Source organism: Nylanderia fulva, unplaced genomic scaffold (assembly GCF_048542155.1).
Source record: "Nylanderia fulva isolate GAGA-0341 unplaced genomic scaffold, ASM4854215v1 Scaffold3, whole genome shotgun sequence".
In the NCBI taxonomy this organism is placed as follows: domain Eukaryota; kingdom Metazoa; phylum Arthropoda; class Insecta; order Hymenoptera; family Formicidae; genus Nylanderia; species Nylanderia fulva.
The window spans coordinates 3,107,384-3,127,121 of NW_028190368.1; the positions used below are offsets into that span (position 1 = coordinate 3,107,384).

General features: G+C 38.4%; 1 protein-coding gene across 1 annotated transcript in view; it reads left to right on the top strand.

Annotated features, from left to right (window-relative positions):
- LOC114928753 (protein trachealess) overlaps positions 1–19,738 on the top strand; it is a 93,851-nt gene that overhangs the window by 13,090 nt on the left and 61,023 nt on the right. Inside the window, 2 exon segments of the mRNA XM_029300087.2 lie at positions 8,063–8,095; positions 19,042–19,089. Coding sequence (XP_029155920.2) covers positions 8,063–8,095; positions 19,042–19,089 — 81 coding nt within the window.

Genomic DNA, 19,738 nt, shown 5'->3' on the forward strand with positions numbered 1-19,738 from the left:
CAGCGGGGGGCAGCGGTAAATACAAGAATTTTTTCTCTTAAAAAAATGCGAGTATATTTCTCGAGACAAAATGTCTCGAGAAATCGATCTATTTCGGACGAAAGTGTGCGGGGGGCAGAGGGGGGCAGCGGTAAATGCAAGAATTTTTTTTCTTAAAAAAATGCGAGTATATTTCTCGAGACAAAATGTCTCGAGAAATCGATCTATTTCGAGCGAAAGTGTGCGGGGGGCAGAGGGGGACAGAGGGGGGCAGCGGTAAACGTTGGAATGCGATCGGAACTCGAATCGGAAGACGCGTTTGCGAGACGGTATGATTATCTCGCGAAAGAATAACGAATTTCGATCCGATGCAAATGAGCCCCGGTTCTGCGGAGCGTATCGTAGATCCGCGACCGGAGCCCCCCCTTCCCCCCTTCCTCTCCCCCCTAACTAAACCTCGGCCACGCGCGCGTGCATGCACGCACGCACGTACGCATACGCTTAATACGCGCGTGCGAGCACCGCACGCAGACACTTAGGCGCCACGGTTTTCGAACCAATAAATCCAGAGTGTCTCATTACTAAGCTTGTCGCTTTAATTGAAATCTCGTGTTTTTCGAAACGCCTTTTTTGCCACTCGCGCGCGACTCCCGAAGCTTCTATTTAAACCCAGCGACACCTCTCGCCGACATATCTCGGAGATGCTACTATGGCATCCCCTCTGAACAGCATCTTTCCTTCTTCTTCCTGACCGTTTCCGATATATGCGTTCCGTCCGTATCGCGGTACTCGGAGTCACGAGCTTCGCTAAAGTAATCAAACTTTTCGGAGGCTAAGGTAATTCAAGCATATCTTGACACGTTCTGATACAAAGATAATATATCATTCTAAATTTAATTGATATTTTTTGTAATATCTTGCAAGCTGAAATATATATGGAATATTTTATTTAGTTACAGACTGCCTGTTTTCAATTCAGTCTTTTTTTATAAAAAAAAATATAAATGTTTTATAAGACCCTCGACCCTTATAAAATAAAGATTCAACGTTTTATAAAAAAAAGTTTTTCTACATGAGATGGATTATAAAATATTAAAAATGTTTTCAATATCCATGAAAATACCTTGTCATACCTTGTTTTCTTTTATTTAAAAAAATTGGACACTGGTTGGAAAAATTTGAAAATTTTATGAAATGTTGAGAGATCTTTAACGAAACACTCGACCAGTACAAAAATGTGAAACGAGGCGGCGAAAGTGGGGCTAAGTGAAAACTATTACACGCGCGAGAGACGTTTGAAATTTAATATTAAAACTCGTAATATACAGCCGTGAGATTCGATCAGAAGTTAACAGGTTATGAATTTTACGACTCGACGCGACAACATAACGCCTCGCATTACAGCACCGCTGCGTTACATCGTCGAAATTATCCGCGGATGTAAGACGTAATGTCCTCTCTTTTTCTCTCTTTATCGCCCAATTCCCTCTTACATGTCGTTCCTTTCGAAGTAATCTTTATCTTTTTGGCTTGTCCGGACAGACACCCCTCTTTGCCACCCTTGACAATAAACGCGCGAGCTGTCAACAAGATATAAATCTTGTTGCGCACAAAGTCGCGTATTTTTTAATACACGACATATTTACGGAATAGCTTTCGTCTTTTGCGAAAAATTATCATTACATTGCAAATTAAAAGTATCGGGCATACTTGCTTGATTTTATATCACTCAACTCTCTCTTGACGTCACGGATATAAAATCGCGATAAATTCGACTTGCGCGCTCTCGACGGCGGAAAAGTAAGATCGTATCTCTCGATCTCCGCAATGTGATACCTCGGCAATTATCGTAAGAGATGAAAAAGAGTTGCGCGAGATATCCCATCCAAATTAGGCGTTATACACGGGGAGGAAGTACCTATATATCTATATAAACGCGCGTTTTTTTGCCGCGCTATTGCGCGCGGCGTTAATCGTAAGTTCGGAACATACATATCTCGAGCGAGAGAAACTTGCGTTCCGGTTTTCGTCGAAAGAGATCGCTACTCCCCGCGATGGTATACCGACTTTTTCTTCCCGTTCCTCTCCGAGTCGCGGACGCAGATGCGCGAATATAGGGTGTGGTTCAGAGACAGAGGCTGTCGCTCTCCTCCCGCCACAACTCTACTGGTTCTCTCTCTCCCTCTCTTTTTACGTGTCCCAGGGCAAGAATGTTCCCGTGTTGGTTCGATTAATCAGTCGTTTTTCGTGTCCCCGTTCTGGGCCAATAGAGGGAGAAAAACTTAACGTATGTGATAATGCGCCAGCTATGCCGGCCGTTCCGCTGGAACGTAGGTCGTGCCTGCATATACAGGTATACCTCTCGAAACGAGTCGAGAGACAACGACGACGAAGACGAGGACGATGACGATGGTGCACTGACCCGTCAGCGCATCGCTCCGCGAGGGACTCGAACTTTTTTCCTCGGAGCTCTCCGAGGAGATATACGTAACCATCGCTCGATTCGATTTCATCGACGAGGCGTGTACTCTCCTTCGCCGATCCGAAACTCTCTTCATTTGTCCCCGCCGAGGACGGGAATGATTGTCCTCGGCGAGATTCGCGGGCGGCTCGAGTGAATTTCATAGATTCGAACGATAAAAGACGCGACGCCTCGGGAATTTTCGCCGATGCGAAAATTATGCGAATCGCGTTACGTGGATATACCTTTGGTACGTATACCCGCGATTGTAATTCAAACGGCACCTTTCTACGCGCTCACCATCGGTTTAACGTAATATTTCACGACTTACTGGATTCGGGAGCTTTCTCACTCGTGATCCGAATTAAAGTTCCATTCGAGGATGACTTACGACGTACGAACTACGGCATTACCCCGTCCCTTTCTTTCGAAAATAAAAAAAAAAGTTTCGCTACATTCGAGTCCCGTTTCGCTAACGCGAAAATGGTACTTGTTAACGTTCGATTCGACCTTACTCGCGAAAGTCGCTGCTTCTCGAACTTGGCGAAACGAGAATTTAAAGCGTGAGATATGCTTTATCAAATTATTTTATTGAATGACAGATGCACGAAACAGCTGATCGATACAACCATACAACTTGTTAACGTTCGATTCGACCTTACTCGCGAAAGTCGCTGCTTCTCGAACTTGGCGAAACGAGAATTTAAAGCGTGAGATATGCTTTATCAAATTATTTTATTGAATGACAGATGCACGAAACAGCTGATCGATACAACCATACAACTTGTTAACGTTCGATTCGACCTTACTCGCGAAAGTCGCTGCTTCTCGAATTTGGCGAAACGAGAATTTCAAGCGTGAGATATGCTTTATCAAATTATTTTATTGAATGACAGATGCACGAAACAGCTGATCGATACAACCATACAACTTGTTAACGTTCGATTCGACCTTACTCGCGAAAGTCGCTGCTTCTCGAATTTGGCGAAACGAGAATTTAAAGCGTGAGATATGCTTTATCAAATTATTTTATTGAATGACAGATGCACGAAACAGCTGATCGATACAACCATACAACTTGTTAACGTTCGATTCGACCTTACTCGCGAAAGTCGCTGCTTCTCGAATTTGGCGAAACGAGAATTTAAAGCGTGAGATATGCTTTATCAAATTATTTTATTGAATGACAGATGCACGAAACAGCTGATCGATACAACCATACAACTTGTTAACGTTCGATTCGACCTTACTCGCGAAAGTCGCTGCTTCTCGAATTTGGCGAAACGAGAATTTAAAGCGTGAGATATGCTTTATCAAATTATTTTATTGAATGACAGACGCACGAAACAGCTGATCGATACAACCATACAACTTGTTAACGTTCGATTCGACCTTACTCGCGAAAGTCGCTGCTTCTCGAACTTGGTGAAACGAGAATTTAAAGCGTGAGATATGCTTTATCAAATTATTTTATTGAATGACAGATGCACGAAACAGCTGATCGATACAACCATACAACTTGTTAACGTTCGATTCGACCTTACTCGCTAAAGTCGCTGCTTCTCGAATTTGGCGAAACGAGAATTTAAAGTGTGAGATATGCTTTATCAAATTATTTTATTGAATGACAGACGCACGAAACAGCTGATCGATACAACCATACAACTTGTTAACGTTCGATTCGACCTTACTCGCTAAAGTCGCTGCTTCTCGAACTCGGTGAAACGAGAATTTAAAGCGTGAGATATGCTTTATTAAATTATTTTATTGAATGACAGACGCACGAAACAGCTGATCGATACAACCATACAACTTGTTAACGTTCGATTCGACCTTACTCGCGAAAGTCGCTGCTTCTCGAATTTGGCGAAACGAGAATTTAAAGCGTGAGATATGCTTTATCAAATTATTTTATTGAATGACAGATGCACGAAACAACTGATCGATACAACCATACATATACATGTTCATGGGTGTCCGTAGGGAGCAGGAAGGGGCATTTGCCCCCCTGGAATCAGTAAAAAATTAATCATTTGCTCTCCTTGCGAATAAACACAGGAATTTATTTGCAATTTTACTTAATATAAAAATGTTAAAATAACAAATTTTAATCATGCCCATCTCTGAGAAAAGTCCTATATCTTATATCGTATGAGCAGAAAAAAACATAGAAATGTTTTTTAACTTTTTTTATATTAATGAAAATTTTAACATTGCTTGAATTTAAATTATGATTACAAACTTTATATAATAAATGCTTGAGACAGTATCAAAAAATAGTATATAATTGAAAAATGAATGCGACCCTTCGATCATATTTAAAAGACTCAAGTCCTAATTCATCAACCATTGGTGGGGTTCATTTATATTTCGGAAATTTCTTCTACAAATCCAACAAAATATCGCGAATGAACAAAAATAATAATTATTCGAGAAATTCAGTCCTTCTCATCGCATCTCGCGGTATCCTTGGAAATATCAAAGAGCATTCTTCATCAGTGCTGCCGAAAACTAATGCGCCTGATCAGAAAGCGGACCATCGCGATGCCGGGGATAGACATTTCGCGCAGCCGGTGTATCCAAAGTTTAACTTTACACCGAGGGGAGTGAGAGAGAGAGAGAGAGAGAAAAGGGAGGAAACGCCCGTTCGACGTGATCGCACACCATGTGTGTGAGCCTGCCCCCGGTCCACGTATTATGACTACTTGTAGAGCACGTTTGCGGTCCCTCGTTGTGCGAGCGAACTGCGGAGGAAGCTTTTCCCTGCCGCGCTTCTTGGCGACCTTAGCGACACATGGCGCGACGAGAGGAGGCTCTCTCGAGTCTTTCCAACTCGTTCGTCCTATCTCGCGAAATACGGGAAACGCAGTCGTGAGAAATTCCTCCTCTAATATCGGCATCGGGGGAAGATTTGTGGAGGGGCTGCAGACACAGAAAAGGCCCTCTCCGATTATATTTTTCTCCGTAAATTGTCTCTTATCCTATATATATATTTTTCGCGACGAAACATTTACGGAAAAAACGCGCGAAATCGAAATAATATATCTCGAGCGATATTACGACATCGTGTGGTAACGCATTTGCATTCCGGGTCCACCTTCTCCTGTTTAGAGCGTGTTAATAAAATCTCAACACCTGGCAGGTTTTCGTTGGCTACATTACACGCACAAATCTCGAGACGCACCCTTTAATTTCCTGCACGCGATGACGAGGATAAACGGGATTGACTATAATGACCGTTAACTTACTGCTAGGTGGTTATAAGTACACACGCGCGCTCCGATGTTACTACGTGTGTACTTAAGTAACGCGGTTAATTATAACAGCTCGAGTCGACACTTCGCGGCGACGCGCGGTTCTAACCCAATTTCTCTATCTCTCTCTCGATGTCACATTAATTGAAAAATTATAGAGTAAAATGATTGAAGATGGAAATTTATATAGCTTCAAACGTCATCTACCATATTATTTTATTCATCGATAACTATATGTGAAAAAAAAATAAATAAAATTATTTATTGCTTGTCGTATGTATGAATTTGATCCACAATTTGCTGATCCTTTCTGATAAAACTTGAATTGTAATAAAATGATCGTGTTCTCGCGTCAAAGAGCCATCTCCCCTCTTTCCTTTCCATTTTTACATACATACGTCCGCGTGCCAGAACGATAGCGTGAAACGGCAGACGAGAGTGAAAGAGCGATTTGGTGACATCAAAGTTTAATAAGCGCCATAAGCCGATCCAACCTGCGACTAAAACTCGTCGAGCAATAAAAGCAGTAATAAAGCGTTCGTCTTTCTCACGTTCCAGCACGCGGGCTCTATAGGGTGGCAGAGAGAAAGAGAAAGGGCTCGTTCGCTCGCTCGCACGGTGGTTAGCCGAAAGGTTAGAAGGGCGGGAACGCATTAGCGGTGGAAGGTGGCTGCGCTCATAGAGACGTCCGGTCGCCCAATTACTCCCGCATTAAATCAATGTTCCGCCACCCCCACCGACCGTATACCGCCATCCCGGTAATAAACCGTGGCCGACATATCTGCACGACTTACGGACTCATCCCTCCGGTGTCGCTCACGACCCTCGACTACTCGCCCGATCTGCTCTGGGGAGAGAACGTCGTCGGAATGCGAGTTCTGTCGTAATATTTGGCTTTAAATCATGTCGCGTTGACAGGCCCCCTTCTCCATCTTCGCGCGCGTTTCCTTCTGATTCATCAGTCCTCGCGAGATCCCTTCGTGTCCGATGTTGGGGGTTTGGGACTGTCTAACGCGGCGATTCGGCTGGAAAGAGTTTAATCGCGACAAACGTCTAGTTTAAAAATTTTATTTATGCGACCGAGCAGTCTGTCTTGACGGATAAAGAGTTTGTAAATTGTATTTCATTTCATTTCTGGACGGATTTACTATATTCTTCTGATTCATCAATTCTTCCTAGTCGTGAACTTTTCATGTCCAATGTTGGGGGTTTATTAGGACTCTTTGATGCGACGATTCAACTGAAAAAATTTAATTGCAGCAAACATCTAGTTTGAAAATTTCGCATGTGCAGCCGATCAGTCTGTCTTGACAGATAAAGTTTATAAATTGTAGTTTATTTCATTTTTGGACGAATTTACTATATCCTTCTGATTCATCAATTCTTCCTAGTCGTGAACCCTTCATGTCCAATGTTGGGGGTTTATTAGGACTCTTTGATGCGACGATTCAACTGAAAAAATTTAATTGCAGTAAACATCTAGTTTGAAAATTTCGCATGTGCAGCCGATCAGTCTATCTTGACGGATAATATTTATAAATTTCGTTTCTAGACGGATTTATATCCTGATTCATCAGTTCTCGTTATTTAGTCGCGATCCCTTCGTGTCCGATGTTGGGGGTTTGGGACTGTCTAACGCGGCGATTCAGCTGAAAAGAGTTTAATCGCGACAAACGTCTAGTTTAAAAATTTCACTTATGCGACCGATCAATCTGTCTTGACGGATAAAGAGTTTATAAATTGTATTTTATTTCATTTTTGGACGGATTTACTATATCCTTCTGATTCATCAATTCTTCCTAGTCGTGAACCCTTCATGTCCAATGTTGGGGGTTTATTAGGACTCTTTGATGCGACGATTCAACTGAAAAAATTTAATTGCAGCAAACATCTAGTTTGAAAATTTCGCATGTGCAGCCGATCAGTCTGTCTTGACGGATAAAGTTTATAAATTGTATTTCATTTCATTTCTGGACGGATTTATGACATTCAGCGAAGAAGAATAGAAGAAAGGGGGGTCCCGGAGTCGGAACGTGGCACCATTCAACCGCAAGATTAGGTTCGCGCGCAATTTACGACGGCTAAGATCTTATTCCTAGCCGAGCTTTCACATAAAAGCTTTTTCCTGTAAGCTGCGACACGGGATTTGGATTCCGGGGTTGCGTATAAGAGGGGCAATGCCGATCGCGGACCGCGACGAATTAGTAATACTTATATAAGTACAACTTTGACTGGAGAACTATGTCGCACAAATGCTGTATAAATCGCGAAACGATAGAAGAGATCGCCTTTATAAAAAAAAAAAATGATTATTTCAAAAGAATTACTCTTGAAATAAATTAAAGAAAATTGTTTTTTCTGTTTCCAGATATCGAGATGACGCGCTCTGCTGGACGGACAGGTAAGAAATTTTGTTATACCACATATATATATATATATATATATTTATATGTGTGTGTGTATGTGATGCGATGTGTGTTTTCGCTTATCGATGTGAATTAATGAGCGATCGAGGGCTCGCGATCCTTATTTATCGATAAACGGACGGCAATGCGTTGTTACGCGTCGGAAAAAGCAACCTAGCGATCTAATAATACAAGGCGAAGTTACGCGGAAAGGAACACGGGTTCCTCTCTCAACGAACGCAGGCCGGGGATATAAGAGATCTCGCTCCGGCGAGGTGATTGATACAGAGAGATCGACGTCGCGACGCAATTCCATTGTTCAAAGCGAGCGCACGCAGAAGCGGAGGCATCGAGAGGTCTGGCACGAGGTTCTTACCTAAGGATATAAATCAACTCTCGAGTGACGAACGAACGGAGCCGGCACACGAAGCCGGTGTTTCACACACACACACACACACACACATACACGTACGCATACTGGACCGGGCGACTTCTAAACGAAAGACACTTTGCTACTCGCAAACTAAATTTACGTGTTCTTTCACTGAAAAATTGTATTCTCGTTTCATCATTTCTGTCTATTTTTAGAAGATCCTGTTCTAAAATAGGCGCTCAAAAATTCTCTTACTTTAACAGGAGAATTCTTTAATATCTCAGATAAATATTTGTAAAAATAAAGAAATGGGATTTATTTTTACATTAATAAAATGTGCATTATTTCCATTAATAATATTTTTCTATTAAGAATATAAATATGATGTTTTTTAAATCGGCCAACAGAGCCAAAGCACGAAAAATTAATTATTCGGAACTGTTCGAAACTTATATATGGAGAAATAGGCGCGAAAAATATGTAAGTTTCGAGATTAATTTATATATGGAACTTAGTGATCTCAAACCAAGAGATACAGTTCCGAATAATTAATTTTTCGTGCTTTGGCTCTGTTGGCCGATTTAAAAAACGTCATATTTATATTCTTAATATTGAGAGTCGATAAAAATATTTCTTTCTGATTTTTCTAATAAACTATATAAATATAAAGTACACGACTGTTTGTTATTATAAAATATTTTTAATTTTAGAGGATGTTTTAGAAACACTTAGGAATATCTGGAGAAATTAAGAATTTTCAATTATATCCTCTTATTTCGAGAATACAATTTTTTCGGTGTCGAAGGAAGAGTAACCGATTCTATTCCAAAAATGCGTTTACAAAATTAAAAAAAAAAAAAAACGCGAAAAGTGTTAGTACGTTATGGCAATATTCATCACGACCCACGAGTGGCTATATCCCAGAACAAACTATTATGCGTAATCACGTTGCGCGAAGAAAAGTATAATTAATGACGGCGACGCGTCGAACGCGCGGTATCGCTGTAATTAACTCTAAACGATTTCACGCTAATTGCAAACAACATAACGCGATTAATAACACGTTATCGCTTTCCTCCCATCGCGTCTGCATATTCTCCTCGTCTGTCTCTCGCGATTCTTCAGAACGTCACTCGTAATCGTCCCGCGAATGAAAAATCTCGCGTCTTTGGAACGAAATTAATGAGACCGGCATCTGGCACACTATGCATCGTTACGAAATATTAACGCATTTGTATTTACTCATAAATTAATACCGCGGAAGGAATAAGGGTCGAATGTTGATACCGAGAAATTTGTAAAAAAAAAAAAAAAAAAAAAAAATAATAATAATCTCCAATAGCGCTCTTTTCGTGATATAAATTATATTTAAAGCCGATTATTAAGACGATTATTAAGCAGGGGCGATTGATCAGTGAAGAAAAGAAGCACTATGGTAAAAAAATGCATAAGGGTTATCTGCGAAACTCGTCCGGAGCAGGTTGATAATTATTGAAGTATCGATTAAATGCTCCGTTCGCCTTGATTGATCAGCATTTATATCGTGGGTACATCCACCTCGACGGTTCCCTACAATTTTAAACCGGGTGCCCCATCCCACCCGAGTTGTCCATCTCGCGGGCTCTTAAACCGTAACGCGCCCGTTTTCGTTCCTACTAACAGCGCCGTTAAGAGCGAATGAAATGTTAATTATATTATTCATAATCGCGCCGACGTAAGATATTATCCGGGGTTTTTTTATATCGACTGGGTACAGTAATTGACACGCGATCGAAAAAATTATCATAATTTTCGACCGCATCTTCGGGGGTTTGAAAACCTTCGAATATACGCGACGAAACCGATCGACGAAGACGGATAGCGGAAATTTCGTAAGGTTGCGAGTACCCTTAAAAAATCGCGGCCTTATTTTTTCCCTTCCTCGGACGAGCGATTTAACTGGATATCGTTATACTACGTTGTCGGGCATTGTTGTCGCGGTCCCCCGGTTTCGTTCATCGGTTTTACCCTCTTACTTCGTCGAGATGCCTCTTTCTCCCTCTCGCGCAACATTGCCCGATCCGATCCGCCGATCCTATATTTATTGTATCGAGGAGCCGCCGCATTCCACGCGCATGCGCCGCCCGTAATGAGCGGTCTCCAGTCCTGTCTGTCTTTCCGTCCGTCTATCCGGAGGACCGGTCGACCGGTCGCCTTCCATGCCCCCTACTTGGTCCCTTCTCGTGAGATCGCTGGCCGCTATTCTTCGCTCGCTCCCTAGCTATTTGATCTCGCCACTGTCGACGGACCGCCGGGACCTTCTTCTACATCCAGATACACGCGCACCAAATTGTACCTTTCTTGCGAGACTCGCATTTGACATTGACACGAGATTGATTTTTTTCCGTCCCTTTTAATCCCAGCTCGAGCGGGACAGCGTTAATGAGGATGTCGCGATCACCTATTTCGGTGAATCAATTTACAGCTCGATTGTTATCGGATTCTATTGTGCTCCCAGATTCACGATATAGTTACGCTTATTTTAGACGGTTGTGGCAGCGTAGCGCTATTAAACACCAAAGCATAGAAAAAGTAAAAGTATTTTGCATTGCCTTAACCAGTAACTTGACCGGCCAGAAGACATCGCCGTCTATAGTCTTGCTACACTTGATACCGTCCACTTACGCAAAAACGTTTCTTATTTTAGTTGCGACTCGAGATTTCTCGCGTTTATTGGAGAAAGATCAGTGTCTATGATTGCAAAAATTTTATACAATTTTTACGTAAATCTTGAAAATAGTTTCCGTTTTATGAAAAATATCCGGAAGAAGTATACCGTCGTAATACGCTAAAAATATGGTAATTTTCGTACAAGTTGTCGCGAAATGATGACGAGCTGATTGATTTCAAACATTTTTGGAGCAAAACTTTTAAATTCTATAAACGTTTGCAGAAATGATTACACGTTTTACATGATAAGCATATAAAATAACGGTAGCAAGCATAAACTTTAAATAAATGGACAACTTTCGTATCGTGCGAGGAATCTTAAAGTACCAAAGTATTTTTATATTTTCTAGCATAAAATAAAACTGCGAGAAATTTTTAACTGACTACATATATGTATGTATGCACGAGTATTTCACTCTTAGTAAATTGATTTTTCTCCAATAGAAAAATCTTTAAGAGACTATAAAGTTAAAAATAATTTAACACTCATCAACAGGATACGCAACGACGGAGTTGTAATACACAATGTTGATCTGTAAAAACAAAAATTCAAATATATTATACATACATATACATAAAGTAGTGTCTAAAATAATATATAACAAAATTATTATTACACGCAATAAAATTTTTTACTCGTTTTTTAAACAGATGTTTAATAAAATAGGTTGCATTATTTGTCTAAATTTTTTTAAGTATAAACTTTTGGAAACATAAAAATAAAAATTTCTAATTTTTATATAAAAATTCTAAGTATAAAAATATTAAAATATATATATATATATAAATATTAATTGATATAAATATTTTATTATAGATATTTTATATATTTTAATATAAGATCTGGAATATTTTATATGCGTTATAATACACGATAATTTAAAAAAAGGTAGTATTGCGGAGATAAACTTAATTTTACAAGTAAATAATAAATAATTATAAGTTTTATTTACTCTATGGTTGCTCCAGCATTGCATGACACTTTCTCGGGTCTCCTTTTTCTTTCCTATTTAGTCATTGTTACTTCGTCAAAGCATGTACATACCCGAAAACTGAATTAATTACGATTAGTAGAATATGACTATCTCTCGCGACTCTTTGCACGACACTCCCGACGTTAACAATTTTATTACGACGAGATAAAAATACTGTTTTATACTGAAAAATCATGTGGCTAAAATTCACGCGCGGTTTATCACGATAATGTTGTCTCTATTATTTAGAGGATAATTTTAATATTTCATGTGATGTATAACAAGCTAAAAATATATAAATGAAAATTAAAAACATATATTCGCGGACTGCAATATTTCAAAATATAATTAGGTTGAGTTTCTCACATGCACACGCGACAGATTTCGAACGAATAAATCTCGCGAAATACAACTGCATATTTTTTAATTAAATGCATCTTGACTCGAAAACAATCTTAATTGTATTGCAAAAATAACACTGGTTTAGCTTTGATATCGCGCGATATTACGCAAATAGAATGATTGATTAAAGCAGCGAACCAACAGAAAATACGATATATCGAGAAATTATATATAGAGTGAATATAATATATTTGCAATGTATACATTTTGCATATACATATTGTAATATGCATATCATTAATACAGACATGATATGTATTAGTCGTAAATAGATACATATTATTAATCGATATATCGTGTCTTTATTATTTGCATATCAAGTAGCCGTCATTTACAGTAAAAATTAATCAATTGGACTATCGTTAATTGTAATAATTATAAAGAATAATAACATTTCGAAAAATAATACACACAGAGCGATTCGAGTCTTACCGTACGAATGACAACAATATATTGTGTTTCTTAAACTTCCAATCAATTATATTATTAACGAAACGTTCATGTCACTATTTCGCGTTATATGAAACGATCTCAAACTCGATTCATTATATCGTATTATCTTAACTCGAAAATTAAATGAATAAGTATAAATTGCATGTAAATCGTGCGTATAAAAATTTTAAATGCCATGCGAGATATATTTGCAATATCCAAGCATCATTAAGAAATGCGTTAATACAATAATTTGTAATTCCTATCTGCTGTTGTTTCGATTCTACTTATTTGAAATGCTAAAGTATTTGCTTTATTAAATAACGCCTCGGCAGGCTTAAATAAAGTCGTCAATCACGGGAGTCAATTAATCGCGCGGATTGATAAATAATTTTTAATTATTCATAGAGAATCGTGTTTGATATCTTGTACTTTTCTGCGATTGAGTTTCTCTTTTTCTTTTTTTTTTTTTGAGACTCAGAATAATAGATCGTCTTTTCAATCCTTCCAATTATTTAATTTAATTATTATTTTTATTTAATTATTTAATTGCAAAAGTTAATCAGTTGCGTAGTTAATCAGTTAATTAGCGCGCAACTGCGTTTACGTGCTTTGTTGTCATTCACGCGCCAACACTCGAGTAAAGTCGTAGTGTGAAACGCTTTATTTATTATTTTATCGAATTCCTTTTCTATAAATGCGATAGATCTTCACAAATATTACAATGAGCAATTATCAGCTCGCATAATTATTCACAATTGTTCATCTTCTGCGATACGATACATACATAAAAGTATTACGATGGCTATTTGAAGTAATATTGACTATTCTATTTACTTGCCGAGATTGACGCATTGGAAATCGTTTGCAATATTGAAATTCCATCGCGTCTTAATTATCCATTAATTCCATATTCGCAAAATATCGCGAAGAATTGAAATAAAACCGATATTAAAATAAAATTGATTTACGGTTTCTTTTCGATTAGGGTTAGGATTATTAAATAAAATGTTATAGAGACAATACAAATTGATTTCAATATTCGCGTTTAATTATAATTGTTAATTAATCCATATAATATTACTTGGCAGCATACTATAAATTCGGAATTTAACTTTTATCAAAAGTATGTATTTCGTGAGAGTTGTTCGATCCAAAAATCTGTTGTGCATATTTAATTATATTCTGTAGTCCGAATATATTAAAAATTTTTTCTTTTTAACTTGTATATTTATTGGCGAAATAATAAAACGAAACTAAAGATGCTAGTTTATACAATATGATAGTGACAGAAATAGATTATCGCGATGAGTAGCGTGTAAATTTAGCCACGTGATTTCTGAACGCCGATTAAATCGTACTTTTCGCTCTCGTCAAGCGTAATAAAGTACGCGTCGCGCGTGATTAATCATCGTAATCATCGGGAGTGCCGTACAAAGTGTCGGATGATAGTTATATTCTACTGATTGTAATTAATCGAGTTTTTGCGAGTGATTATGTGAGTGTCATGAAAAAATAACGAAGGTTGAAGAGACACCTCTCCAAGAAGGCCGAAGGAGGTGATGCAATTGCAAGGTGAGCACACAAACACACACAGAATTTATAAATTTGTTAGATGCTTGTGTAAAATTATAAAAATTTATTTACTTCTGCGCTAATGATCCATTTTAAATGATTTCGTCATGAATGGTACATAAAATATTTCAATATTTTATGTACAATATATTTCAAATGAAAATTAAATGTAATAATTAATTTTTTTGTAAATATTAATTTACAAAAGTATTTTTTGTTGTTGTGAGGGATCTCAAATTATGTAGTATTTAAAACAATGAGTACATAAAATGATAAAATAATTATAATTTCATTTTTTAATATAAAACACAAAATGTAAAAATGATTGCCCGACATTTTTAACTGTGCATATACGCATACACGTGAAACTAATTTCGGAGCAAATTTCCACTTCGAGAACGCTCCGAACTTTAACGAGGTACGAGACGGGAGTTTGTTACGCGGAAAGAAAGATGAAGTAGTGAACTGAGAGACAGGACGCTCGGAGAGTTAGATGAGATCGATGTTTTATGCCAAATTAAACGATACCATCTCGCGTATACCGCCTCGTAAAAGACCAGTCTTCGTTCCACTGCCATTTTCGGAAAACCGCATTTTACACCCGACGTTGAGCCGACAAAAAGCGTGTATAATTGCCGGACAATGCGGCAGATAGCCCGACAAAAATCCGAGACATCGTTTAATAGCGCGCGCGAACTTCGGAATCGCACGACAGAGCGAACCGAAAAAGTGGCGCGATGTGCGCGATGGTCCGTGGATTCTAATGCCGCGGCTAAACCAAACGCGTGATAAAACACGGTGGATTTACACGAACCGACGAGATGGTATATACAAGTATATATCTCTGTGGCGTATATATACCGCGTTAAGGCCGCGGAATGCTTTGAGCGGATCCGATACCTATTAAGATCGTAGAAAACGGATCTGCTTCGATCGAAGTTGCCCAGTCAGGACTTCCATCCTTTCCGTCGATTCGACACGCATTTTTAGCGTCAACGGTACAAAACGCTCCCGCGTTAGTCGCGCCGCATACCTAGCTCCGACACATCGAATTACATCACCAGTAGCAATGTTGTTAATTCCCGATAGTTTGCGAAGAATAAAAAGATTCGAGGAAAACTCCAGCGATTTTCAAGAATACGCCATCTGGTGGAAGATAAAATAAACGGCCCACTTCTCGACCCTAACGCGCACTTACTAACTCTGGTGATATATTTTAATTTTGTTCATTTTTGTTCATTTCTTTGACGTTAATTATCATATCTATTACCAAGTAGATAAATAACGTTTTGAAATTAATAATTAGTGATAAGTCAGAGGGTCACAAATTCCGACAATAGATTGATATTAGATTGTGACGTCAGGAGCGAGGAAGCACACGCTGAAAATTCGTAGATGCCATTTTTAAATGAAAAAAATATTTCTATGAAACACTATGACTGCAAATACATTTTACAGCTGTTGATTGATTATAAAGGAAAAATGATATATAGTTTTCGAGGTATTTTAAGGATGTGCTAAAGCTGAAATAGTTTCATCGAAATATCTTTTTATTTCGAAATAGCATCTAAGAATTTTTACATGGTCGACGAGGACAAAAGCCTTCAATAAATAATTTTATTATAATTTCTAATTCTATTTACTCTCAAAATAAATGTACATTATACAGAAAACTCTCTGATTCACGCACGATGAAACTATTTGTTATTAATTTTACTTTATATTGCTTTCAAAAATAAAAAATAACCATCCTTGCTGCACTTAAAGATCAAAAAGTGGGCCATTTACCTTATAGAGATATGAAGAGATCTAATTTGAATGAAAACTATTTATTATGCCGAGTGCGAGTAGCCGCGGTAGCCGGGCAAGATAGAGAAGAAATAGAACAAGAAGAGGGCCGACCGGAACCTCTTCTCTGACACGATACGAACGATCGTCGTTACGTATACGCATGTACTTTGTGGTCACCCGTGGGGCTCTCATTCAACCGGTGGCTCGACTCGCTCGCTCGTTCGTTCATTCATACGCGGGGAACGCGATTTGAATCGATAAGCAAAACTCGGAAGCGTATCCTTTCCCGCTGCCTGAATCCGCTCTTGACCTCTGATGCGGCAAAAATCGTCTTCTTCGTTTTCGCCCCTAGGTAAGAGGTAAATGCTCTCCCAATTAATTTAACATTGATAATAGCGCGATACATCGCATAATAATACTAATGACATACATGTATACAAATTCAGGTATGAAAAGGGCTAGTAACAGCTTGACACAGAATTAGATGTAACGAAGTTATTTTTAAATTCTTCTGTACTTATTTTGATTATTTGTCAAGTAATTAAAATAAGTGTAGAGGAATTTAAAAATAATTTTGTTGCACCTAGTATCTCACCTGGCTCTTGCAAGCTTTTTTATACCTGAAATTGTATATATTGTATTTATATATCAGAGCCTGTTTGATTTATTATTTTTGAGATATAAATATCATTCTCGTGTTCATATTAATACATCTATTGTAGATAAAATCAATTAAATATTTAAATAAAATACTAAAATAAAATCAAATAAAATACTTGATACGGTTTTATCGTGATCCTAGTTTTGAAGCAAAACGAAATGCGATATATTGCTTGAAATTAAATTGAAATTTTTTTCTTAAATTAAATGTACGAAATCTCTCTCTCTCTCTCTCTCTCTTATACGTTTGTTTCTATTCGTACAAAATGGAGAAAGCGTCGTAAGGGTATAATCCCATTAGGCTTTAATCGATGATCCCCTCTACTGTTCGACGTAACGTTAGCTAGGGTCGACTGAGGGATAAGGTTGCGGCGTGAAAATAGATACACAAGCTACCGCGGAGATACGGCGTTTTATTGGCGTCGCGGGGTTCCAGGATCTCACAATCGGTCAAATGAAGACAGAGCGTTCCGCTCCAGTCTGACGATGTAAAGTCTCAACTACCCTATAGATTGACTGCGTTTTATACGTATAAATATATTTGCTCTAGAGATCGCATTTATATATAGAACAGGCTCTATAAACATCCGGAGTGATTTTTTGTAAAGAAATATTGCTGTTTCTTTCGCTCTTAATATCTCATATTTATTAATTATTATGACAGTTGGATAATTTGCTGAAAGAATCTATAATAGCATTTAGTAATTAATAATGACATCTTGTATAATTTTTATTTGTCGAATAAAGTTACTTTATACAGTTTTCTATAAATTATTCGGATCGTAAGCGAATTTCTTCCACTTCTTTTTCTCTTCATTCAAAATAATACTCATAGAGAAAAAACGTTTCATTGAAAAAAATTAAATCGTGATATTTTTTATATATGTATAATATATGTAATTCCTTTACACTCAAGTTATAAATTGTTCGATTATTAAACGGAGTGTTGTACTTTTTGATTTGACTACTGACAATGCTGCTCTCTCAAGACAAATTTGATATTATTAATTTAATTTCGAAAAAAGTCAGTTTTCTAAAAAAAAAAAAAAAACAAATCAACTTATGAAAACATTTTATTCTACACTTTCGACTTATTTTTTCGACGAAAAATCACAATTATATTACACCACCCTGTGTGTACTTAATTTCTTTTACGCCCTTCAATATTTTTCGAGAATCTAAAATAATGAAATTATTATCAAACAAATATTATTGAAGGTATGATTGCGCTCTATCGAACTTTACCATTTTCTTTCTCGCGAATCGTGCAAATATAATTTCGCGAAAGTCACCCCGATAAATAAGAAAGAAGGCTGTTAATCCATATATTCGCCTTCCTGCGAAACGCGTAGCGTTACATCGGCGAGAAAGGCACGCGCAGCGAAGATCACCGTCTGGTGGGGGATGATGTTTCGGGGTTGACGGTGGTGGAACCCTCGGAGCGAGCACGAGGCCAACACGCGCCGATGACACTTACGCACACGTTTTCAAGACCGACCGTCGCGCGGGCGTTTCTTCGCCACTTCGCCGTGCTCGTCTTCATTCCGGAGTTGTTTTGCAAATTGCGTGACGAGCGTAGAACCCTTTTTGCTCGTTTTTTTTTTTTAGAATCATGATCGTTGCACGGATCGTTGAGTATCGTGCAAAGAACTTTTGTAGTGAACTTTATTATTTTTGTGTAACCGAAGTCACGTTGTGTTTAAAGAAGGATCTCGTTCGCTTATAGACTCCCTTTGACAATACGCGAATGTGGACGAAAGCGATCGACGTATATAGAGATTTAAGGATATGCATATGTATATTATTACAGAAAATGCAAAGAGAGAAAGATGACTCATAGCGGAAAGAAATAATAAGCTTACTTGTCGTGGCGTAAAAATTCGAAAGAGGGTTTTTAAAACCTCAGATTTCCATTTAGTGCGCGCAAAATGTGGCAATCGACCAATCTATGCGCCACGTATAACCATCCCGCGTTTATGCAGCTTCGGATGAATAGTAACGAATTTCACTCGTGGTTTCATTCTAGGAAACCGTCCATGGACGACGTCGGAAATCCTACCTCCGTCAACGCACGGTGAGTACTTTCTTAGTCCCCGATTCGCGATTTTTACGAATTCGTGCAATTTTTTATTCATAATCCGTACCTTTTTTTTATAATGTGCGACTCGGCTGAAGACATTACACGTTATTCCGCGTGTTTGCATTTTTTTTTTTTTTTTTACGATTACGTTACTCAACATGTATGTCAGATTGATTTAGCGGTCATTAAAGGCGGTTCGCCTCCCACACGATATAAAGGCAGATTGCGAAGAACGCGGCGAAGAAGCTTTGCGTGATGTTCCTTCGGCATTATTATTATTATTATTATCGGACGATTACATTTTGACGATGTTACAAGCGCTCGTAACGCTTCGTTAATACCCGAGACACCCCCGAAATGTCCGAAGTGGCAGAGCGATTTTCGTAGGTAAAAACCTTCCCGGCTAAATCTTATCGACTACGATCTACCCTTCGTCCTCTATCGAAAGAGAGAGAGAGAGAGAGCGCACGCGGCCTATCTGCCGCCGTAACAATTGAACCCGTAATAGAATCACATTTATTCTTATTACCCGACGAGGTCAACCGACCAACGAAACCTCGAGACCTTCTTCTCCCATCCGACTTCGGATCGGCTCTCTCTCCCGAGCCATTTCACGACCTGCGTTATTTTTCCCCCGAGCTCT